At 37.0% G+C, this 24,719-nt stretch overlaps 1 protein-coding gene across 1 annotated transcript in view; it reads left to right on the forward strand.

Moving 5' to 3' along the window:
* The window catches only part of LOC126297751 (calcium-dependent secretion activator-like), a 1,391,877-nt gene that overhangs the window by 1,213,545 nt on the left and 153,613 nt on the right, over window positions 1-24,719 (forward strand). The window contains exons 25-26 of the mRNA XM_049988921.1: window positions 15,099-15,255; window positions 15,344-15,485. Of these exons, the coding sequence (XP_049844878.1) occupies window positions 15,099-15,255; window positions 15,344-15,485 (299 nt within the window). The remainder of the gene's footprint in view (window positions 1-15,098; window positions 15,256-15,343; window positions 15,486-24,719) is intronic.

Below are 24,719 nucleotides of genomic sequence, written 5' to 3' on the forward strand. Positions count from 1 at the left end.
CAATTATATAATCTATCTGAAACCTTCCAGTGTCTCCAGGCCTCTTCGATGTATACAACCTTCTTTCATGATTCTTAAACTGAGTGTTAGCTATGATTAAGTTATGCTCTGTGCAAAATTCTACCAGGTGGCTTCCTCTTTCATTCCTTACCCCCATTCTATACTCACCTACACTTTTCCTTCTTTTCCTGTTCCTACTATAAAATTCCAGTCCCCCGTGACTATTGAATTTTCATTTCCCTTCACTACCTGTGTAATTTCTTTTATGTCATCATACATTTATTCAATCTCTTCAACATCTGTGGAGCTTATATACTTGTACTAATGTGGTAGGCATGGGATTCATGTCCCTTTGTATCGCTGAGACACGCAAGCCTCCTCATCAATGACAAAGTCCGTGGTTCTTGGGCGGTGGGGTGGGGTTACAGATTTAAAAGTTAGGTGTAGATTACTACTCACCTTGTAGTGAAGATACTGAGTTTCAAATAGGGACTATTAGCAACTCAGCATCATTGCTATTTGGTGAGTAGTATTACAGTCGTAATAGGCTATTTTCTAGAAGTTTATGAAGCAAAGAAAAGGACAACATTTTGTGTAGTTACTGCCTCATCGTCCTAAATTATAGTATAATATTTTAAGATAAAGTACACGAAACAAAAATAAACACTTTCCACATAGTGATTGTGAAAAGAAACTTTGAGTACACTCAGTTAATAATTTTATTATTTTTCCCGTGTACCAAGAGTCATAACTGTAACCACTTGAAATTGTGAGAATAAAGTCAGTTGAATAACTATAAAAGAAATATGCAAATATGCTGAATTCATTACACTATTCCGTAGATGATCAGAGAAATTTTTAGTTGAATGCCTCACTCCTTCATGTGGTGCACTAAGGTTGAGCATTGTAGTTAACATTTTTTAAGACATTTTCAGTATGTGTGTCTCATCTAAGCCCATTCTGGAGAGAAATTACAAGATTTTTATGTTGATGTTGTCTCTGGAGAAAACATTCATATGTTTTTGTAAGATATAAAGTACTACATATACTGGAGGTTCACAAGTACTGTGTTTTCAGTCAAGTACAAAACGTTTTCTAATATTATACCTGGACCAACCTGTAAGTGACAAAACAAAGTGGCTATGTTTATATAGTTATGTTACTGAAAATGTATGTTTCGTAATCCTGGCAGCTGAGACATCAGTCTGCTCTTTTGGCATGTGCCTTTTTAAAACTTTGGAGACAAGACATTTAACTTTTATGTTACATGGACTGTACCAAAAAAGACAGCATTAGCCTTTTCTTGGCTTCATAAATGTATTGTAACTTTTTTAACATCTGTCATCTGTATAAAGATAATTTATGACCCTTGGGCCTTCACAAAAAGTAAATCATAGCATGTGTCACTCCTATTGGAGGGAAAGGAATACAGTCAACATTGTGCATTATTTTCTATTTACATTCCCTTCATGCTCCATGTCATGCCTCATTAGGTGACACACAGTCCAGATTGCATCGATTGTTGTCTGCTACCCGCTTTGTATTCTTTTCTTATGATGGCTTTACAGTACAGAACTGAAAAGTAGAAAACGGCTAGTTGAAGCTCTAATAAGAAATGTATTCAAAAACTGTAAATATGACTATACATCAGCTGTACAGTCTATTAGTGGCACATGGTTGGTTGGTTGCTTCGGGGAAGGAGACCAGACAGCAAGGTCATCGGTCTCATTGGTTTATGGAAGGACGGGAAAGAAAGTCGGCCATGCCCTTTGAAAAGAACCATCCCGGCATTTGCCTGGAGCAATTTAGGGAAATCATGGGAAACCTAAATCAGGATGGCCGGACGTGGGATTGAACCGTCGTCCTCCCGAATGCGAGTCCAGTGTCTAACCACTGCACCACCTTGCTCGGTAGTGGCACATGAAAATTTGTTCTGGAACAGGACATGAATGTGAATTTCCCACTTAAAGCGAGTGGTTGTCTGAACCATTTTGGCTACCCCGTAAGAGTAGTGACTGGCATATTGTGACAAGCCAGTTGCTAAGCCGCCATTGACTGGATGTTTTCAGTTGGTGAGAGATCTGGAGAATGTGCTGGCCAGGGCAGCAGTGAAACATTTTCTGTATCCAGAAAGGCCTGTACAGGACATACAACTTGCAGTTGTGCATTATCCTGCTGAAATGTAGGATTTTGGAGGGATCAAATGAAAGGTAGAACCACAGGTCATAAAACATCAGAAATGTAACGTCCACTGTTCAAAGTGCCGTCAATGCGAACAAGAGGTGACCGAGATGTGTAACCAATGGCACTCCATACCATCATGCCTGGTGATATGACAGTATGGCAGTGACAAAGACACGCTTCCAATGTGCGTTCACCACGATGTTGCCAAACACGGATGCGACCATCATGATGCTGTAAACAGAACCTGGATTCATCCGAAAAAATGACGTTTTGCCATTCATGCACCCAGGTTTGTCATTGAGTACACCATCCCAGGTGCTCCTGTCTGTGATGCAGCATCAAGGGTAACCGCAGCCATGTTCTCCAAGCTGATAGTCCACACTGCTGCAAACACCGTCAAACTGTTCATGCAGATGGTTGTTGTCTTGCAAATGTCCCCATCTGTTGACTCAGGGATCGAGACGTAGCTGCACAATTCATTACAGCCATGCAGATAAGATGCCTGACATCTTGACTGGTAGTGATATGAGGCCATTGGGATCTAGCACAGCAGTCCATATTACCCTCCTGAACCCACTGCTTCCATATTCTGCTAACAGTCATTGGATCTCGACCAACGCGAGCAGCAATTTAGTGATATGATAAATCACAATCGTGATAGGCTACAATCCAACCTTTATTGAAGTCAGAAATGTGATGGTACGCATGTCTCCTCCTTTCACGAGGCATCACAACAACATTTCACCAGGCAACACCAGTCAACTGCTGTTTGTGTATGACAAATTGGTTGGAAACATTCCTCGTACCAGCACGTTGTAGGTGTCACCACCAGTGCCAACCTTGTGAGAATGCTCTGAAAAGCTACTCATTTGCATTTCACAGCATATTCTTCCTGTTGGTTAAGTTTGGCGTCTGTAGCATGTCATCTTTGTGGTGTAGCAATTTTAATGGCCAGTAGTGAAGTTCACTTGTAAACAGATTCAATTCAAGACATTTTCCTAAATTGATTTGGCTATCCACATATGCCACCCCAACCAGTCCAACATGTCATGGTGTCTACATCCCTTACTTCTTGCACATCTTTTGGGATTCTCACATGGGAAGAAGCAATGTTGTTACTGTTGCCGTGGCCTGTCTTGGCATGTAATACAAGGTTGCAATTTCTGTATATTTCAGTGTCCATACAGTGCTATATGATGTCCTTCAGTCGTTTATTCTATTTCATATAGCTGCAGATCATTAGCAGTGTCATTTCCTGTAGATATGCATTACTGAATTGGCAGTAGCTTTGATAAACAACAGAGGCCTATCAACATCCACTCAAAACAGTTCACTTGTAAACCATTTCACTGTAACACATTTTCCTAAATTTATTCTGGCTACAGAAATGTCAGAATGGCCTCAGAGTAGATGGAAGTTTAGCACAGAACCAAGCAAGGCAAGAAAAGTTACAGGCAGTGTTGCACTATTGTGGAGGCTGCGATGAAGGACATTTTTTCAAAATCATTCAAAATATTTCATACTAAGGCTGATTTAACAAAGTAATTTTCAATAGATACCTACATTTCAAAACAGTTTTATTTTCAATGCCAGCATTTTCTAATTTGATCTCCATTTAGAAAATGAGAGATGACAAATAGTTTGTTGTTGTTGTGAAAACAATGTATTTTCATTTTAGTGCCAAAAAATGGACAGTGATGTAAGTTTATGTTTATTTGCCATTTTTAATAGAAAAAAACCTCTATTTCAGTTGCAATAAACTGACATAAGATAAATCTACAACACAAAATTCAAAAGTCCTGTGAAAAAGTACAGTAGCAGCCAGCTGAACTACATTCTAGCCCCCTAGTTCACAAAGTGTTAATTAAAAGAATGTAAAATTTATAGTTCTGTTGGTTTCCCTTTATCTATGTTTCTTTCAAGCAAATTTAAATAAAGATGGTCATAGCTACTGATATATCCTGTTTTAAAGTTTGAAAACAGACAGTTTTATAGCAATTCAAGACATAGTGTTCTTGTGACAATGTTCTCAGTAGATCAGAATATTCCAGAAATTTTATTTGAATGTGCCACACTGTATTACAGATCATGACTGGTTTCACAAGTTAAATTTGCATCTTCAAATGCTTCACTGTATGCAAAAGGATAAAAGAACTTATCAGAAATTTAGCCATGCCAAGAAACATTCAGATAAAAGCAATTAGGTTTGTGTATACTAACAGGCAGTCTCCAATTCTTCTAAAATATTTCAAACAGTACCCTTTTTTCTCTTGGCAAAGTATTTGATGGTTGGTGACATCATTAGAGGCTGTGTACCCCATTTCTAGCAAGTGAGCACTCAAAGCTGTTTTTGTACTGGAATTAGCAGTATGCTCCCTAAAACTTACATTAACACTTCTCCCATTTCACCTATGTATTCTTTTATCCCTTTGTATAGAGTGAAGCATCTGAAGATGCAAATTTAATTAGGGAAACCATTTGTGTTCTCTAGTAAAGAATTGTAACTGTCACAGTGGTCTTGCTTATTCAGATTGCCCGACATATAAAATATTGTTCATTGACATAAGTTTTCCATTCAAAAGAAATCTAATTTTATGATAAGTAACTGTACCAGAATGATGAAAAGTAGACTCATCAGATAAAACTAATAGTAGAATTAAATTGTTGTCTGCCATTTCCTCTAGAATTGCAATATAAAATTCACACCTTTCAATGGGGTGACCAGGACTTGGAATAAATGTGATTTGAAGGCCATTTGATGTATGGTGTTTTATAACATACCATACAGTTGCTTTAGGCATTCTAAGTTAATTGTTTGCATTTGTTGTAGTTTTTCTAGGGCATCTTTTATAGGTTTCACTTATGGAGCACAAATTTTCATGTGATGTGCATGGATTCTCTATGCATTTCTGTTCGCAGATGTTATCATTTACTAAAAAGTTCTGGTCAGACTCATAAATTGGCTTTTGTGAAAGACTTTATAAACAAGTTGGCTAATTTCATTGCACATTAACATTTGTCTCAAAATATGCTAATTATACAACACAACTTGCTCATTCCTGTAATGTTACCATTTTCCTGCAAATGAGCAGTAGAGCCACTAATGCTCAAAACTGAACATCTACTTGAATTTTTAAGACCTTTTAATTTTTCTTGGACCATAAGCATAGGTGGTGTGTTTCTATCTCTTATGGTGTATGAGAGACAAAATTTGTGTCATCTGCTCATATTTTCAATAGCCCTGTACACTTAACATGGAACTTTCATATTGAGTTTGAACAGAGATGCATACCAAGATACTGGTCAGACACACTGTCATAGTCTTACTTACTTACTTACTCACTGGTCATACTGGACCATCCTCAAATCAGCCTTCACATTGTCCTCCCATCTATGCCTCAGTCTCCCCACAGGACATTTTCGTTCTAGGTGCCCTACCAGTACTCTGCGCGCTGCCCTGCCCTCATCCATTCGAGCTACATGACCCACCCATCGTAGCCTACGTTATTTAATAATACTGATTATTTCAGGGCTTGAAAAGAGTTCGTGAACCTCTTCATTATGCAGTTTTCACCACTCTCCACTAATGTCATCCCTTTTTGCTCCGAAAATTTTCCTCAAAATTTTGTTTTCAAATACTCGAAATGGCTTTTCATTTTCCACAGTGAGAGACCAAGTCTCACACCCATACAGCATAACTGGTAGAATAATAGTTTTGTATATTCTAATCTTTAATTTCCTAGACAATATCCGTGATGAAAGTAATCCATTCAGTGAGAAGTAGCACTAATTTCCCGCCCATAATCTGTTCTTCAGTTTGGATTCAATCTTATTTCTCGAAGTGATGTCCATGCCTACATACTTAAATGTGTTCACTTTTTTAAACTGCATGTCTCCAACTCTTAACATTTCGTGATCTACTGCTGTTGGCATTCTAGTAGTAACCAGGTATTTAGTTTTGTCTTCACTTATACTTAGACCTACATCTTCACTAGCCTTGATTAACGCATTCACATTTGCTGTTACAGATTCTTTTCTATCACTAATGATGTTTAAATCATCTGCATAGTCATGTTCTGTAAAGCTAGAACTAAATAGAATATTTACATACACCCATGTCTGAATGAACAGACACTGTTGACAACCCACAGCTGTACAAAATATTTCAGAATTAATTTGCTGGTTGCAAATTCTGCTGACTTCAGCTGTATTGTGTATTGTTTCATTTTTCAGTAAAGAAGCACAGTCACTAACATCTAAGATACAATTGAAAGCAATCTCTTTTCCATGACACAACGTCCTAATTTTCCGTTTTGCTGTTAGTACATCAAAGTCTGTACTGTTGAAACTTGTTCCTTATGTGAAGAATCTCTATAGATTGGTGTTGTTGATTCGTAGTTACTTTTATATCATACTTCACATTGATCAAACCAATTTTAATGTGGTATTTATGAGACTGTGATGGGCAACTGTCAAATATCACATTCATCATTAAGTGTTCAGCTAACTAATCAAATTCTATGTGTAAGAATCCATTTCTATTTTTCAGAAAAATTCTGAGTTTAAGATATTGAAACTTGTCTCAGATTTATGTTTCAAATATATTGTTAATGATACAACAAACAACCCATATCATGATACAAAAGTCTCTGTTTTTGCAGGAGTATTTATTTTCCTGTGATAAATGTGAGAAATTAACTACTTAAAATTACCACAAGTTATTTGTACTTTCCACAGATAAAATCATGGTGGACAATAACAAATAAAGCAAATAACTAAAGAAAATGTACATGTAGCACAAAACATGTGAAGCACATGAAAACAGAGAAGTAGGTAAATGGATAACAGTGTTTAGGTGAATTAAGGCTGAACAAGTGAAAATGAAGTAGATGTAATATAATTTCTAATCACAAATTGACACTAAATGAGTGAATAGATCAAGATAGTGGAAGTTCCATCTGTGATGTTTGGGATTACTGGTGAGAGAAGAAGAAAACAGTTTATAAACACAGAGGATCTAGCATGAAAGGAATTGCAGTTGTATTATAGAGCATATTCATAAAATAGTATTCATGATAACTCATGTATTTATGATAATAATGTTGATGAAAGAAGGTCACCAGAAGTTCTGCATGTGACAATCCAAGTCACATATCTGGTGACTACAGAACTTAGTTCATAGAGAAGGATAGCTTCTCACCACAAGAGAAGCAACAACTAACAAAAATGTTGCTGAATAATTTATATTACTTGATACTTAGTGTAACTTAATGAGTCAGCTTTGTGCTAGAGTGCACACATTTTTTACAGTGTTCAAAAGGAATATGGAAACAATGAGAAATTTTTAAGAAGTGCAATAAGTACTGCACAGAAATATATACTGTAACTGTAAAATAAATTTATATTAGAGTAACAGATTGGTGAAATGTGTAAAAGTGTAAACTGGGGTACTGTTGGTTATGACTATGCAATGACTGATAATCTCTGTATGAATTTATTAGTTGGAATGTACTGAAGTAATAGGCCCAGTTCTCTTGTGGTGGACTAGACAGGGGCATGGTTAGTAACCCTATACAAAATTATCAGAAGTGAAAATGGCTTTAAATGAATATCACAAATTTTCTTCTTAAAAACTGATATTCATTAACTTAGAATCTTTTAACATTTTAGGAAATATCTTGCTGCACTCCTTTTACCTAGTGCAATAGCTTGCAGCCAGTGATGTGTTACTACAAAATTTGTGAATGTCTCTGATGCAAGTCTTGATTGCAGTGTTTGTCCCTCATGCAATATCATACACTGTAAACTATCTTCATTCAAACAATTTTGTTATATGTTTGTGTAAATGTGAAAGCAAACTGTAGTCTTATAAAATGATGAGAAATGTTAAGAGATGCCCAGGTAACTTTCATTCTCTCTTCTAAGCATCAGATTGTACCATATTTTGATAAGTGATAGTACGGATGAAAACAAGAAATATATAGTAAACATTAGCTCTCAATTACATACCATCAAGCAATAAACACGTGTTTATCTTTGCTACTGCAAACACTTAGCTGTTTTGCAACATCTTTGCTGTTACAAGCTACCTACAAAATGTCATGAAAAACTAGGTAAGCAAATAAGAATACTTTATAGTGTTACTGTGAAACAGCAGAGCTTCTAATGTAATTTGCTTGCTGTTACATACAATCTGCACGTTCAAACCATTGCCAAGGGAAGTGTTCACTGTGGTGTCCATCCAGAGTACTGTGCGCTTCTATCCAATGCCTTACAAAATCTCTGAAAAACTCCAAGTTGGTCACAGATGTGCTGGCTGGCATTGATGAAGTCTTCCTATAGCCTTTGCACATCATTAATGAGTGTCACAAATACTAAAGATTTCAATAGTCCCCACAATAATAGGCTCCCATTATGCTGATCAGTGAAAAGATATACCTAAAATGTGAAAGCATTTAACAAACTTATCAAAACACAAAATAGTTCCATTAGAACTAATGTATGTGCTTCACTTACCCAATATTGTGAATGCAGTTTACTTTAACAACAGTAACAAACATTTGCTCCATGATGTCATGGACAATAACAGAGGAATATATCCTCATTTGATGCTCACAGCTTTTAAGATTTGCATTTTAGAACCCATGTTTGTTTCACATTTTTGTCCTATAAAATTTCCGTTGATGTTTTCTTAGTTGCATGTGTTATGTTAGATACCTGTTCAGTATCTTGTCTGTTCCACAATTTGTAGACTTCTCCTGCCTTATTGGGTCCAAGGATTTACCTAATGATTCTACTCTCTAGTTTATTGATATTTCCTAGTGCATCTTTCCAATCAATGACCAACATTTCTAATGCATATAAGGCTTTTATCTGATGACAGTACAGTAATGTATCACTTTTGAATTATGTGAGATGTGTTTGTTACTTTAGATGTTTCCAGTCTTCCAAAATACTCTGCTAGTCTCTTGGTTCCTCTGTACATGAGCTTCTTTTTCTATCACATTTCCCTCAATCATTTTCTTAAAGATATGTTAGCTTGTGAACTCTCTTGATCTCGCCATATCATGTCATGATATTTTTTTTGCATCTTTTGGTTTGACATGTATTCTGTTTTCTCATGGCAAATCTGTTGTCTTTTTCAGCCTTTACTGCCAAATCATCAGAAAATTCCAGACAGCTAATCTCAAGTTCTTTGATTTTCCTTAACAATCTGATTACTTTATAAAGTCCCTGAAACTTCAGTTCTTTTTTTTTCCCATTCCCTGGGAACTTTCTCTGATAATGCATTGAATAATTGAGGTTAGATACCATCATCCTGACTCACTCATGTTCTAATCTTGAAGGATTCTGGTAACTATCCCATGAATATAATTTTGGATTTCATGTTTGTTAGTGTCTGTTTGATAATGTCCACTGTCTTCTCATTGAGAGCCCCTTCTTTCAGTTCAATAATTAATAATGGTCCACCCAAAGAGCCATAAGCCTTTCCAAAATCTACAAAAGTGCACATGGTCTCTCTGCTTCTCCTCACTTGGTATCTCAGGACTGTCTTTAAATTGAGCATCTGCTCAGCACTGGATCTTCCCAATCTGAAGCCTGTTTGTTATTCTCTTATCTTGTTTTCTAGTTGGAACTGTCTTCCATTTAGTGGGCATGCTGATACAATTTTGTATGTGATGGGCAGTAACAGTCTTCCATATGCTTTGTATGATATTTGTTATTTCTCTGATGGCGTTCAGCCCAGCTTACTTTAGCAATGAAGCTTTGATGCCATTTCTTATGCTGCTCTTCTATTTTTTTCATTTCATGATTAGGTTCTTGATCTTCAGTTCACCTAGTGCTTTTCAGTTATCATATCTCTTCATCACTTGGGTCCTTGGAGACAGTTCATGAGTTCACTGGAGTCTCACAGTTCACTGTGTTGCTCAGTGCCAGTTCTCTATCCTTTTTTTCTGACACACAGATTTTATGGTTTGTGTCCTATGATTAAAGTCTTAAATGTTTTGTGGAAGTTTCTCATTCCAGTCATCTTCTGTCTGAATTCCTCTTATGTCATTGCTACCTCTTCCTCCCATTCATCTTTGATCCTTCCTGATTTTAATTTTGTCGTATCAAACTTTGGCATCACGTTGGTCCTCTTGTCCATTCTGTTTGGTAGGGTGATTTTGATTGCGATAAAATAATGCTCAGTTTCTATGTTTTCTCCTTTTCTACCTTGTACATTAATGATTTTTCTATTGTTCTTGTATGTAATTGCTACATGGTCAATTTGATATACTCTTAATAATCTAATCAGTGACCTCGAGTCACTATTTTCTTATCTCTTCCTTGAAGTGAGTTGGCATTATGCTCATACTGTTTTGGTAACATAACTCAACCAATCTCTGGCTATTCTTGTTAGTGAATCTGCACTGGATATTATCCCTATTGTTCCTCTTAATCTGTTTGCCTAAGTCTTAGTTTAAATCAACAAACAATACTTTAATATCTCCTTTATGGTTTTTTTTTTTCTAATTCATCCAAGTACTTGTAGATTCTATCTTTGTCTCCCATGTTATATTGATTTACTGGTGCATGTATGTTGTGCACTGGTGCATGAATATGACTTATTTGCACATTTGAGCCTCATTGTTATCAGTCTGTTATTTTTTGGTTTCACTTCTGTTATTAAATGGAGGATCATCTTGTTGACTGCAAAGGCCATCTCCAGGAGTGGAGCTTCCTTGTTATTTTCTTGTCTGTTTTGCTCTTTAACAATCTGTAGTTACTGATATCACATGTGTTGTCATTTGTTATATAGATTTCTTGAATTTCCAATATCAGGATCTTTTGTTCATCCAGCATCTTTTCTAATTCACATAGTTTCACGGCTCTGATTGTTGTATTGATGCTCAGTTTTCCCAATTTAGAGTCCAGACAAATACCTTTAGGTAAGTCTTTCTACCCAAAATATATTTCATACTAACAGACTTTTCTTTTTAGTAATTGGTTTCCTTGTTATTGCCAGTCTGCACGTGATATCCCCTCCACTTCAGCAACCATCAGTCATTTTGCTGCTCAAATAAAAGAAAACATGACGTACTACCTTTATTACTGATTTCATGATCCTATTCCCTCAGCTTTGCTTGTTTATTCCTATTTCATTCCATTACCCTTGTTTTATGTTTGTTGATGTTTAACCTTATTGAAGACACTATCAATTCTGTTCAGTTGCTCTTCCGAGTACATCACTGTCTCTGACAGAATTACGATGTCACTTGGAAACCTCAAATTATTTGTTTCTTATTGCTGAATTTTAATTCCCTTTCCAAATTTTTGCTTGGTCTCCTTGACAGTTTGCTCGATGCACAGATTGAATGTAATCGGGAATAGGCTACAAACTTGTCTCACTCCTTTCTTAACTACTACTTCGCTTGAATGTTCTTTGACTATTATAATAGCAGTCAGGTTTCTATAGAAGTTGTAAATTTCCTTTGAATCTCCGTATTTTATTCCTGATACTTTCAGAAGTAGAAACATTATATTCCATTGCCAAAAGCTTTGTCTTTAATTTTGAATAATGACAACGTATGATATTTTTTAAATGGCACTCTCTATTACATACATAGCTATAATAGGAGGAAATAGATGAGTTGCTCATTTGAAGGAGTACATCAATGGACACTGAGACAGAATGTCTAATATACTTTACATGCCATGCAGAGGAGCAAATATGTTGTAGTTTATATAAATTTTATGACTTTTCTTGCTGAAATGCTTTGTGTGAGAATATTACTACAACTGTCATTGGAAAAGTATTTTTTAGAAATATCCAAATGAAGTTATAAAGTGTGGCAGTTTTTGAAATACTGGTGGACCAAATACAAGCAAATTGTATCTTATGTTAGTGGCAATATGCGATATGAGGATGAACATATAGTGTTCACAATCATTCAGAATGATGCCACAAAAACTACTGTTATAATGAGAGGCCAAAAAGTAAGAAAGTCCAAATGTATAAAAAGGAAATCATATACATGAAAATTTCTGAAGATAATTGTATGCTGAGATAGCAAAAACCTGTATCAGGAGCATCTTATTTGATCTATGGGTGTTTATATGTAGTACAGAGATATAAAACTTCTGTTGATGTGACAAAAAATATGTGGTAAAAAGTATTCAAAATTCTGGTGTGTTAATTCCACTCTGGCATTAATGTTTGGCTTAACAATAAAATGCTCTCCTAAGGCAGGTGATAGTTTATGTTCCATTACATACTGAAGATCTGAATGAAGTAGATCATCTTCTCATATCAGGAAGGAAATGTGCCTTTTTTTTCTTTTTTTTTACTTCATCTTAAAACTCATTAGCCTCATAGTGTTATCAATTTGAAAATATGTTTTAAGTCTATAATGATTTAAAATATACTGACAGTGCGATGACTCGTGCAGAATGGTGAAAAACTTTGAATTTGCATTGTACATGTTGTGCAGCCTCAAGCATCCCATATTAGACTTTTTAATCAACTAGACTTAATCAAAAACTGATTCACAGAACTGCTATGAAGTTGTTTATTACTGACCATTGAGAATATGTAAACAACAGTAATCTTTGTAAACATAACAGTAACATTAAAAAGTCATAAACTGTTTAGCACTGAGAGACGCATTGCAACGGTTAGAGTACTGGGCTGACTTTCAACTAGAGTGGGGTTCAAATTCACAGCTCACTCACTAGATTTATGTTATTGATGCTTTTTATGAAGTGGACTGGACAAATGCTAAAAAAATTCCTTTGAAATAGTCATGCCAACAACATCCTTCTCGTCCCTAGTTGACCTATAATTTGTGGTCTAGCACTAATGTTCATGTTATCACAGGACTGTCAATACCGAACCTCAATTGCCTCCCTCACCAGGTGGTGACAAATCCTACAACTATAAATATATTCAACAACTTTAATAATAATTTCGTTTTTAAATTTATTTCAATACTAACAAGTTTTGAAATAAATTTAAAAACTTTTTGCCAAAATTTTCTTCCATTCTCTGAAAGAATTCTGAACAAGTAAAGACGTGTTGTATGTGTGTGTGTGTGTGTGTGTGTGTGTGTGTGTGTGTGTGTGTGTGTGTGAGAGAGAGAGAGAGAGAGAGAGAGAGAGAGAGAGAGAGATGGATGTACATATTTTGGTTCGTCAGTTTGGATGTTGATTAACTGTCACACAAAAATAATTTTTATCAACTGCATATGATCAGCATGTAGCCACACATTTACTGTGAAAATGTGTCATATTTATAAACCAGCTTACACTTTTCACACCATAGTGAAATACTATGAACACAATACATTTAATTTGATAATAACAAATTATGTAGTTTGAGCACAATTTGTCTCTCTGAGCATTTAATCAGTATTATATGGTGAGTTCATTATACAGCATGACATATTGTTTAGTCAGCATAGAGTGCAAGACTATGAATGCTGAACAAACCTAGGGCGTAATGAACAATAAATGATGTGTATAAGTTCCACGTGAAACGTTTTGGTAGATCAAAACTATGTACATGACCTAGGCTGAAACCTGAGACCTTTGTCATTCATGGGCCAATGTTCTACTGACTGAGCTATCCGAGCATTAAGCACAGCCTGCCCTGACAAGTTTACTTCTGCCAGCACGTCATCTCCACTCTGGCACATAGCATTTTACCTAACAGGAAGCTTCACATAAGCACAGACAGAAATGAAGAGAGAAAATTCATTTTGGAAATCTTATGATATGTCAGTCACACAGTTAAATTGAGACATACCTTAACTCTTTCATGATCCATCAGAAACACAACAAAAACTAGTAAAAAGTTTGTAGTTTGTTACCATATGTATCAACCAGTAAGATGCAACATATTACATTCAACTTTTCATGCTGCTTTATGCTTGACATCCATATCATGTACCTAATTTTAGCTTAACACCTGAAGGGAACAATATCTCTGTAATGGATAATGTTTGACCCCTCCCAATGAAATTTTCATCACCATAAAAATGAAATTTCTAATTTCGCACCGAGTGAGAAATATTGTGCTCACTGTCTCTTCCACTAGCAGCAGCTTCTTCAACTGTTTATCTTTATAGCAACTCTTGAATTGTGCTTATGATGTGACAACTTTCAGAACATTTAATCAACTCAATGGCCAATGTCAAGCCATTTGTTACAAACATATGATACAAATTATAAATATAGGCTCTAATACTGCACTCAAAGCATTGACACTTAGTTCACTGATTTAGATTTAATTTGTGACAGCATAAAGACATATTTCAGAGTTAAAATAATGTTGTCTCCTAACACCAGAGTAAGGTGTTCTGCAATAATTTGTTAGACTTTGTACATATTGCCATCATGTTGTTGTTTATGACCCTTTCATTTCTCCCTATCCAGTCTTGATCTGCGTAGTGTTATAGTGTGCTGTGCATTCACATGGACCTGTGTTGTTTCAGTGATATGTTCCTACCCTACATTTTAGTTTTTATTTGCATTTACACAACTGGCTTTAGATGTACATTCATGGAAACAAACCAACACTGCAACTGTTATATGAAACTATTGGCCTGACACTATGGCATTGGTTATTCATTATAGTTTCTTAACTTCCATATAAATTCGGGTTCAGGTAACACATTACAAAGTGAGCATCATATGTTTGTAAAGTAAATATTTGTCATTGTACCTTTTGGTAATGTTAAATTTTTTCTCCATTCTTCCAGATACAACTCTCCATCCAAAACAAAAATATATAAAAATATCTGTCTCAAAGAAATGTTACTAACCATGCCTGCAATAATACTTCATAAATATACTGTGTTATTTCAAATTAACTGTGCAAGAAATTTCTTGAAAATGTATCCTAAATTACTGTAATTATTCTCATTTTACAGGCATTTGCATGGTTCAGTGATCTGCTTGTAGAGCATGCAGAAATATTTTGGTCACTATTTGCAGTTGACATGGATCAAGTATTGGCAGAACAGCCTCCAGATACATGGGATTCATTTCCTTTATTCCAGATACTGAATGATTATTTGAGAACTGATGGTCAGTGTATGGACATTACAATATCTGTAAAGAAATATATTTTCGATTTTCAAGGTTTGATGCTGTTCATAAACATATTTCTTTGCAGATAATTTAAAGAATGGGAGGTTTCATCAACACCTTCGTGATACATTTGCCCCACTGGTTGTAAGATATGTTGACCTAATGGAATCTTCGATAGCACAGTCAATTCACAAGGGATTTGAGAAGGAAAGATGGGAAATTAAAGGGTAATATATTCTTCTAATATGTAAATGCTAACTTTTAAAATTAATTTATTGTTTCTACATACCTACAGAAGTACCCTCTGTTAGTTGTCGGTAGATAATTTTGCTTAATCTGAAAGTTGTTTTGAACTTGTGTATGTGTTAATCATAAGTATGACTTTTCCTATATCACAGCTACTAGACACTTTTTTCTGCAGTTGATGTGACTTTTAAGTTTTAAAATCAGTTTAGTGTAAATTTAACAAGTAGAATGCATGTTCTGATAAAAAATTTCATACAGTGCAAAGTGTGTGGGGATGAATGTCTGAGTGATAAATTGAGAGATAAGACTGCAAGAGATCTTGTGGCTGTAGTTTAATCTTGTGTTAACAAAGCAAACTTAGACTTATGTGTGTCATGATATGACTAAGCAGAAATCCAGAAAAGACAGGAAGATAGCACTAAGGAGTGATTTCAGGAACCTCACCATTGGACAGAGTGAAAAGAATAAACTGATATGAAATAATGTCTATATTGACAAGAGAACAGAAGTATCAGGCAAAGCAGGAGAGGGACATAGTTAAAAGAGAAGGGGGAGAGAATTAGGTACTGATAGTTGAGAAAAAAGAAATTATGGAAGACTGTGAAAGGAAAAAAAGGAGTAGTTGTTAGTAAAATGTATAAATCCAATAACTATGCATTCTGAAGGGGAATAATTGTTTCTTACAACAAGTTAGCACCAATCAAATCAATATCCAGAACAGTTGAGTAAATATATTTTTAACTCAATGTTAATTGTTTGGCTGTTCAAATATGTTTGCTGTTTAATAAATATAACATTCTTGTGCAAATGTTGGAGACACTGTCTTAACCACATTAGAGCTCAGTCTCACTTTCCATGTACTAGTGCCAACAAGTCTCTCTTCTAGTATCAAATTTTAATTCATTTGATTTGTTTTAACAGAAGTACTTAACTATTAAGTGTTTAATGTAACAGCATGCTCCCCATAATGTTGTAAACAGATTTCCATATACCCCCATGTTCCTCTTGACATATATTTGAGCATGTTCATTGTTATAGCAAAAAATGCATGCTCAACAGCATTATGCTCTTCTTTGTTTGGAGCATGCCAATACATGTGCCTTAATGACTCCCCATAATGAGGTGTTAGGCGGGGTTAGGTCAGGACCTCTAGGTGGCCATTTTGAGGGAGTTGGTGTTTCTGATAAACCATGACCTGTCCTCTAACCTGGAAAGTGTTCATTTAGGAACTCACACACTGCAAGACCATAGTGAGGAGACACCCTGCCTCATTGCAACCATATGCCTTCTGTAAGGCCACTTTCCTCTAGCTGAGGCATTAACCATGTTTGTAACTTGTGTAAATAATTTGTGGTATTCACAGTCCCTTTAAAAAAGTATGGTCCAGGCACATGTTTTGATGTCTTTACTGCCCATATCCTTTCTAACTTGGCTATGTAATAAGGACTTTATTTGGCTCAAACAACACTATTTCTACCATGTGAGCTGCAATAAATGGTACATTCATCTGAAAACATAACCTTGGCATGGTTCACTGCATTTGGAAACTGAATTAACAAAGCATGGCATGGTCAAATGCACTATTTCTGGTCTTTATCCAATAACTCATTTACAAACATTGATCGAAAAGGTCTGATCTCAAAGTCTTTTTTCATGTGATCTTCCATTGGTGCCCTTGGTACACAGAGTTCCGAAGCATGTTTATGTGTGGCTTCATAGGAATTTGTTCAATCAAAGCTGAGACTCTGGCATGTGTTTTTTCTCGTGACTTCTTCCTTTCACTCTGTGGCCTGTCTATTACACAGCCAATAGCAAAAGGACATCTTCCCCAAGCCAGGAGTGTTGTCTTCCATGGTGGAGTCTCATTAAATCTTTCCTGGAATGTTCTCATAATCTATCTTATTTTCTGCCCTGTGTGTTGTCTTTTGTGTACATGCACACTTGTCACTAAGTGCTCTTCAGTAGTATAGCTATGAACAATCATACCTACCATAGTGACATAGCTACAAATTCGCACAATGACATTTGATGCTAAACAGAGTTACAGTGACTTCTCACCCACATTGTATTACCAACAACCTGTCTGTCAGCATTCCGTGGTATGACAACATTAACACAATGCTTATGCAGGAAGTAAGTCTCCATAGGGCTATAAACATGGAGAAAACATAGCTGTCTGGCAACTTTAATTAGAATATAGAGAGCAATCACTAAGAAATAACAGAGATGCTTATCATATTATAGGCAAGTTCTCACAGAAAGGAAGAAATGTACTGTAATCAGGAGTAACTAGAGGCCAATAAATAGCTGGAGAATTCAAACTCTGTTTGCTTCTACATTCCTTGTTATATAAGTGTCATTGTTATCTTATTTTTGTTACATTTGGTTCTTCCTCAATTCTGATATCATCAATGTTGTCTGTAATTTTCAAAATTTCATTTTTGAATGATCCTATTGCTTGCTTTACTGAGATGGGATTCCTGGTGCGCTTTTATAATTGGCAGTACAAGATATACAGAAGAGACATTATTTTACAAAATAACTGTAACCAATAGGAAAACTTTGATTGTTGTGTTTTCAGCATTAGAACATACACTTGATTCATAGTTGTTGTTTGGTTGCTGGTATGGATATTCACTTTGCTGAAGACACTGTACAATAGCTTCTTCATTCTCATGAACTGTCAGTACTACTCTCAGTTTAGAGTTCCATGTTGTGCTGATCCACAGGGGACTCTTCATTTTACAATTGCATCTAGAACAGCCACTCTTTTTGCTGTAAATGAGAGAAGTTTATTGTTACCTCTACAATCCTGTAGTACTTAAGAGAAATGTAACTTGTCTATTTTGACTTGTAGCTTGGACAAGAATTTAGTTAAGTATCTATGAATAACAAAGCATATAACATGGAAAATGACATTCTTTTCTTACAACTGTTTGGACGCCTGCATGTATCATGTCAATATAAGGCAAATTCAAACTCCCACAGTGCTTAATGCACTAAATTATTTTGGAATGAACACAGTGATTTTCCCTTACATTGTCATTGTGTCTTTATATATACTGTCTGAAAACTGAACTAATTTCTGTTTTTCCATGGACTGATAAACTGAAATAGGCATTCTTATGTTCAGTAGCTTCCTCAGGCTTTTCAACCTTCTGCATTTGATGCCAGTTCATGTCCAGCTTGTATCTTTACCCTTTGCAAACAGCAAGCATGGAAACAAAATAGCTTGTTTTTAGAAATGCAGCAACAAATCCCACTATTTCTTTTATGCAGTATACATTTACATTATCTACAAAACATCTTACTTTAGCTTGTATGCACCTGTTCAATATGAGCTAAGGTATTGGCCTATCAAGCTTCTTTGTTTTACAATTATTTTCCAACATTAAACTTGAAGTATTTAGTTCTTAAAGATATTGAACCTGTCCATTCACCTTGAAAAACAAATTCCCAGAACAGATGAGTACCTGTATGAACACTAAAGCATAATAAATAAATGAATACATTGTTAAGCGATTCTAGGGAAATCACTCCATTTCAATGATGACACATCTGTTAACTGCTTTGGTTGTGGGCAACAGCCTTTCAGTTTGTGTCAGTCTGTGCATTTGCCTCTGAATCTGACTCGCTTTTGAGCTGGTTTTACCACCAGTGCAAATCCACGTATTACTAGCCACATTTCCTCTTGCCCCTCCCTACTGAACAAACACCCTTAAGCTTACTCACAGTGGTTAAGAAGAGAAACTGAACCTTGGCAGTGTCTGATCAATGCTTTGGCAGGTATTTATGCTATGTAAATGACTTAAAAAGTTTACATACAGTAAAAATAATTTGCAAATGCGTATAAACTGATCTAATATGAGAAAGAAATTAAGTGTGATTTTCTAAATATTTACATTTATATTTTTCACAGTCAGTTTTGTTTCCAGGGGCTCACTCAACGACTGAACACATATTATGTGCCAGTACTGACATTAGTGATGATATATAAAATGAAGTACAAAAAAGCTTCAGTATTTTTCTATTCAGTTAAAAACTATTATGGTGGAAGAGGAGTAGCAGTTGTGGGTGAATTAATACTTGAAAAGAATACTCAAAACAACATTCACTTTATTATAGAGCAAAATGGCAGTATTGTAGTAAACAAATCACATAACACCTGTGCAGACGCATTCACACAAAAATGACGTATGGAACCAAATAACTACCTGCAACACTACAAAGATAAACTGCATTAAAAGAAACTAATCACTCAGTTAATGTTGTGCAAAACCAATCCTGTTCAGGTGTGAAGTCTCTACAGAGTCATCCAGCTCTTCAGTGTGGAGCACAGGAATGTGAGGTTAACAGTAGTGGTGTTATTCTGTAATCAGCTTCTTCAGTATGTGCACTTGTGCCATGACAGACTATAAGAGAGAGCATAACTGGATCATTTCTGTGCTATCATATTCTCACCCTTCTTGTGTTGGTATGTTGTCCTTGGAGCTAAGCAGCTGGGTAATTCATCACACAACTTCTGTGTCGGTATCCCTAATCTCATAATTACTGACTAAGGTAGTTATGAAATTTAAGGACCTGCCCACAGCAGAATGCTGAGCACAGCATTAACTGTGTAAGTGTAGACCAGATATGGCTTGAATTCAAAAAGAATAGTGCCTGGCAGAGGCTTCATTGAACCACCTTCATTTTTTTTTTTTTGGGTCATCAGTCTACTAACTGGTTTGATGCGGCCCACCACGAATTCCTTTTCTGTGCTAACCTCTTCATCTCAGAGTAGCACTTGCAATCAATGTCCTCAATTATTTGCTTGATGTATTCCAATCTCTGTCTTCCTCTACAGTTTTTGCCCTCTACAGCTCCCTCTAATACCATGGAAGTCATTCCCTCGTGTCTTAGCAGATGTCCTATCATCCTGTCCCTTCTCCTTATCAGTGTTTTCCACATATTCCTTTCCTCTCCTCATTCCTTACCTTATCAGTCCACCTAATTTTCAACATTCGTCTATAGAACCACATCTCAAATGCTTCGATTCTCTTCTGTTCCGGTTTTCCAACAGCCCATGTTTCACTACCATACAATGCTGTACTCCAGACGTACATCTTCAGAAATTTCTTCCTCAAATTAAGGCCGGTATTTGATATTAGTAGACTTCTCTTGGCCAGAAATGCCTTTTTTGCCATAGCGAGTCTGCTTTTGATGTCCTCCTTGCTCCGTCCGTCATTGGTTATTTTAATGCCTAGGTAGCAGAATTCCTTAACTTCATTGACTTCGTGACCATCAATCCTGATGTTAAGTTTCTCGCTGTTCTCATTTCTACTACTTCTCATTACCTTCGTCTTTCTCTGATTTACTCTCAAACCATACTGTGTACTCATTAGACTGTTCATTCCATTCAGCAGATCATTTAATTCTTCTTCACTTTCACTCAGGATAGCAATGTCATCAGCGAATCGTATCATTGATATCCTTTCACATTGTATTTTAATTCCACTCCTGAACCTTTCTTTTATTTCCATCATTGCTTCCTCGATGTTCAGATTGAAGAGTAGGGGTGAAAGGCTACAGCCTTGTCTTACACCCTTCTTAATACGAGCACTTCGTTCTTGATCGTCCACTCCTATTATTCCCTTTTGGTTGTTGCACATATTGAATATGACCCGTCTCTCCCTATAGCTTACCCCTACTTTTTTCAGAATCTCGAACAGCTTGCACCATTTTATATTGCCGAATGCTTTTTCCAGGTTGACAGATCCTATGAACGTGTCTTGATTTTTCTTCAGCCTTGCTTCCATTATTAGCCGTAACGTCAGAATTGACTCTCTCGTGCCTTTACTTTTCCTAAAGCCAAACTGATCATCACCTAGCACATTCTCAATTTTCTTTTCCATTCTTCTGTATATTATTCTTGTAAGCAGCTTCGATGCACCTTTCCACCTATCTGCTCTCTCCTCTGCATTTAACAGTAGAATTCCCATTGCACTCTAAATGTTACCACCGTTGCTTTTAATGTCACCAAAGGTTGTTTTGAGTTTCCTGTATGCTGAGTCTGTCCTTCCGACAATCATATCTTTTTCGATGTCTTCACATTTTTCCTGCAGCCATTTCGTCTTAGCTTCCCTGCACTTCCTATTTATTTCATTCCTCAGCGACTTGTATTTCTGTATTCCTGATTTTCCCGGAACATGTTTGTACTTCCTCCTTTCATCAATCAACTGAAGTATTTCTTCTGTTACCCATGGTTTCTTCGTAGCTACCTTCTTTTTACCTGTACTTTCCTTCACAACTTCTGTGATGGCCCTTTTTAGAGATGTCCATTCCTCTTCAACTGTGCTGCCTACTGCGCTATTCCTTATTGCTGTATCTATAGCGTTAGAGAACTTCAAACATTTCTCGTCATTCCTTAGAACTTCCGTATCCCACTTCTTTGTGTATTGATTCTTCCTGACTAATGTCTTGAACTTCAACCTACTCTTCATCACTACTATATTGTGATCTGAGTCTATATCTGCTCCTGGGTACGCCTTACAATCCAGTATCTGATTTCGGAATCTCTGTCTGACCATGATGTAATCTAATTGAACTCTTCCCGTATCTCCCGGCCTTTTCCAAGTATACCTCCTCCTCTTGAGATTCTTGAACAGGGTATTCGCTATTACTAGCTGAAACTTGTTACAGAACTCAATTAGTCTTTCTCCTCTTTCATTCCTTGTCCCAAGCCCATATTCTCCTGTAACCTTTTCTTCTACTCCTTCCCCTACAACTGAATTCCAGTCACTCATGACTATTAGATTTTCGTCCCCCTTTAAATACTGCATTACCCTTTCAATATCCTCATACACTTTCTCTATCTGTTCATCTTCAGCTTGTGACATCAGCATGTATACCAGAACTATCGTTGTCGGTGTTTGGTCTGCTGTTGATTCTGATTAGAACAACCCGGTCACTGAACTGTTCACAGTAACACACCCTCTGCCCTACCTTCCTATTCATAACGAATCCTACACCTGTTATACCATTTTCTCCTGCTGTTGATATTACCCGATACTCATCTGACCAGAAATCCTTGTCTTCCTTCCACTTCACTTCACTGACCCCAACTATATCTAGATTGAGCCTTTGCATTTCCCTTTTCAGATTTTCTAGTTTTCCCACCACGTTCAAGCTTCTGACATTCTATGCCCCGACTCGTAGAACATTATCCTTTCGTTGATTATTCAATCTTTTTCTCATGGTAACCTCCCCCTTGGCAGTCCCCTCCCAGAGATCCGAATGGGGGACTATTCCGGAATCTTTTGCCAATGGAGGGATCATCATGGCACTTCTTCAACTACTGGCCACCTGTCCTGTGGATACACGTTACGTGTCTTTAATGCAGTGGTTTCCATTGCCTTCTGCATCTCATGTCATTGATCATTGCTGACTCTTCCACCTTTAGGGGCAATTTCCCACCCCTAGGACAATAGAGTGCCCTGAACCTCTATCCGCTCCTCCGCCCTCTTTGACAAGGCTGTTGGCAGAATGAGGCTGACTTCTTATGCCGGAAGTCTTCGGCCGTCAATGCTGATTATTTATCAAAATTTAGGCAGTGGCGGGGATCGAACCCGGGACTGAAGACGTTTTGATTATGAATCAAAGATGCTACCCCCCTTTTTTTTTTTTTTTTTTTTTTTTTTTTACACTTCGATATTGTTTTTAAATAAAGAAAATATGAAGCATTGTACAATGATTGAAGTCATATCCTTTCACTTACTAGCCCAACACCCTTTTTTTTTATGAATTAATTTATTTATTTTACATATATTTGTTCATATCACATAGGACGCCCTCCAGGCGAAAAAAAAAAATTATGTGGAATTACCATCAGTAACATATAAAATAGAAAGGGAATTATAGGAATTGAAGAAAACGCCCTTCTGGCAGAACAGACAAAGCAGCATCCGCGTCCCGCCAACTTGTGGGTAGACGCACACCGAATCCCAAGGCAGTCAGGCATGTTCCAGGCACGTCTTCACGAAGAATATTGCATTTTCCGGTACAAGGGACTGAGTCCTGGTATTACACACTCTCATTGAAGTCATCTTCTCATACTTGGGACACCCCAGCTGCAGGGGGGATCGAAGAAGGCACTACCCAAAAAGTTGGCATAGTACTGACGGTACCGCGGATGGTGCATGAGAAAAGTAAAGCGATCTTGCAGGAATGTCCAAAAATCAAGAACACTCTTATCACCTTCATGGAACAAATAAGAGATCGAGAGACCTTTTATCCAGATCACAGCGTTGGTCTTCGTACTTGGGAAGTATGTCTCATCTGGGAACAGAAGAGATTTCGGTGTAATGGCATGGGGAGCCGTATGTAGAAGAAAGGCAAGCATCTTCTGAATCAGCTGCCACACCTCTGCAGAAGATCCACACATCAGTCGATGTTCGTCCGTATCAAGCGTTTGACAGAGAGGACACAGCGGTGAATCTGTCATTTTTATGGCATGTAGACGAAGTTGTGTCATGTATTTTCCATTAACGACCAAATACCAGGTCGCACGTGCGCTCGTGTCTAGGTATATATGGTGTACAGAACGCCATACCACGGGCCATGCGATCGTAGGATATCGCCTTTCCACAACATTCCGAGTGTGATTTCTCATCATGATTCGGTAAACATCACGTGCCATAGGGGGTCTGGTAATAGGCAAGTCGGCATGGACATAACTGTATTCGATGAAAAAGGTCCGGATATGTGAGAGAGGGGAAGAAATATGGGCTACTGCAACTGGTGCCACTCGAGAGGGAGGGGCCACTTCATCAATCAGGCTTCCCGATAATCCGTTTCGGCGGCGGATCCACGATTTAACCATCGTACTTACATAAAGGGCAGCTGCTCTCGCTCGGACATTGACAAGGCCGAGGCCGCCATCTCGAGGAGGAAGTGTCAGCGTGTCGTAGCGGACTTTGAAGATAAGACCCGCGCTAACAAAGTAGCCGAACGCCGCCTGAAGTCTGTGTGCCATTGCCTTTGGCATCGGTAAAATCTGTGCTAAATGGGGTAGTCGCGAGACTAGATGAGTGTTAACAAAATCCACCCTTTGTAACATGTCCAATGCTCTCAGGAGGTTGCCACGAACGTTCCTGCGGATAGCTTGAAGCAGGCGTTTGTAGTTAAATGAGATCGTGCGCTGTATATCACGCGTGAAGGTGATCCCCAAACATTTG

The sequence above is a fragment of the Schistocerca gregaria genome, chromosome X (assembly GCF_023897955.1).
Source record: "Schistocerca gregaria isolate iqSchGreg1 chromosome X, iqSchGreg1.2, whole genome shotgun sequence".
NCBI lineage: Eukaryota > Metazoa > Arthropoda > Insecta > Orthoptera > Acrididae > Schistocerca > Schistocerca gregaria.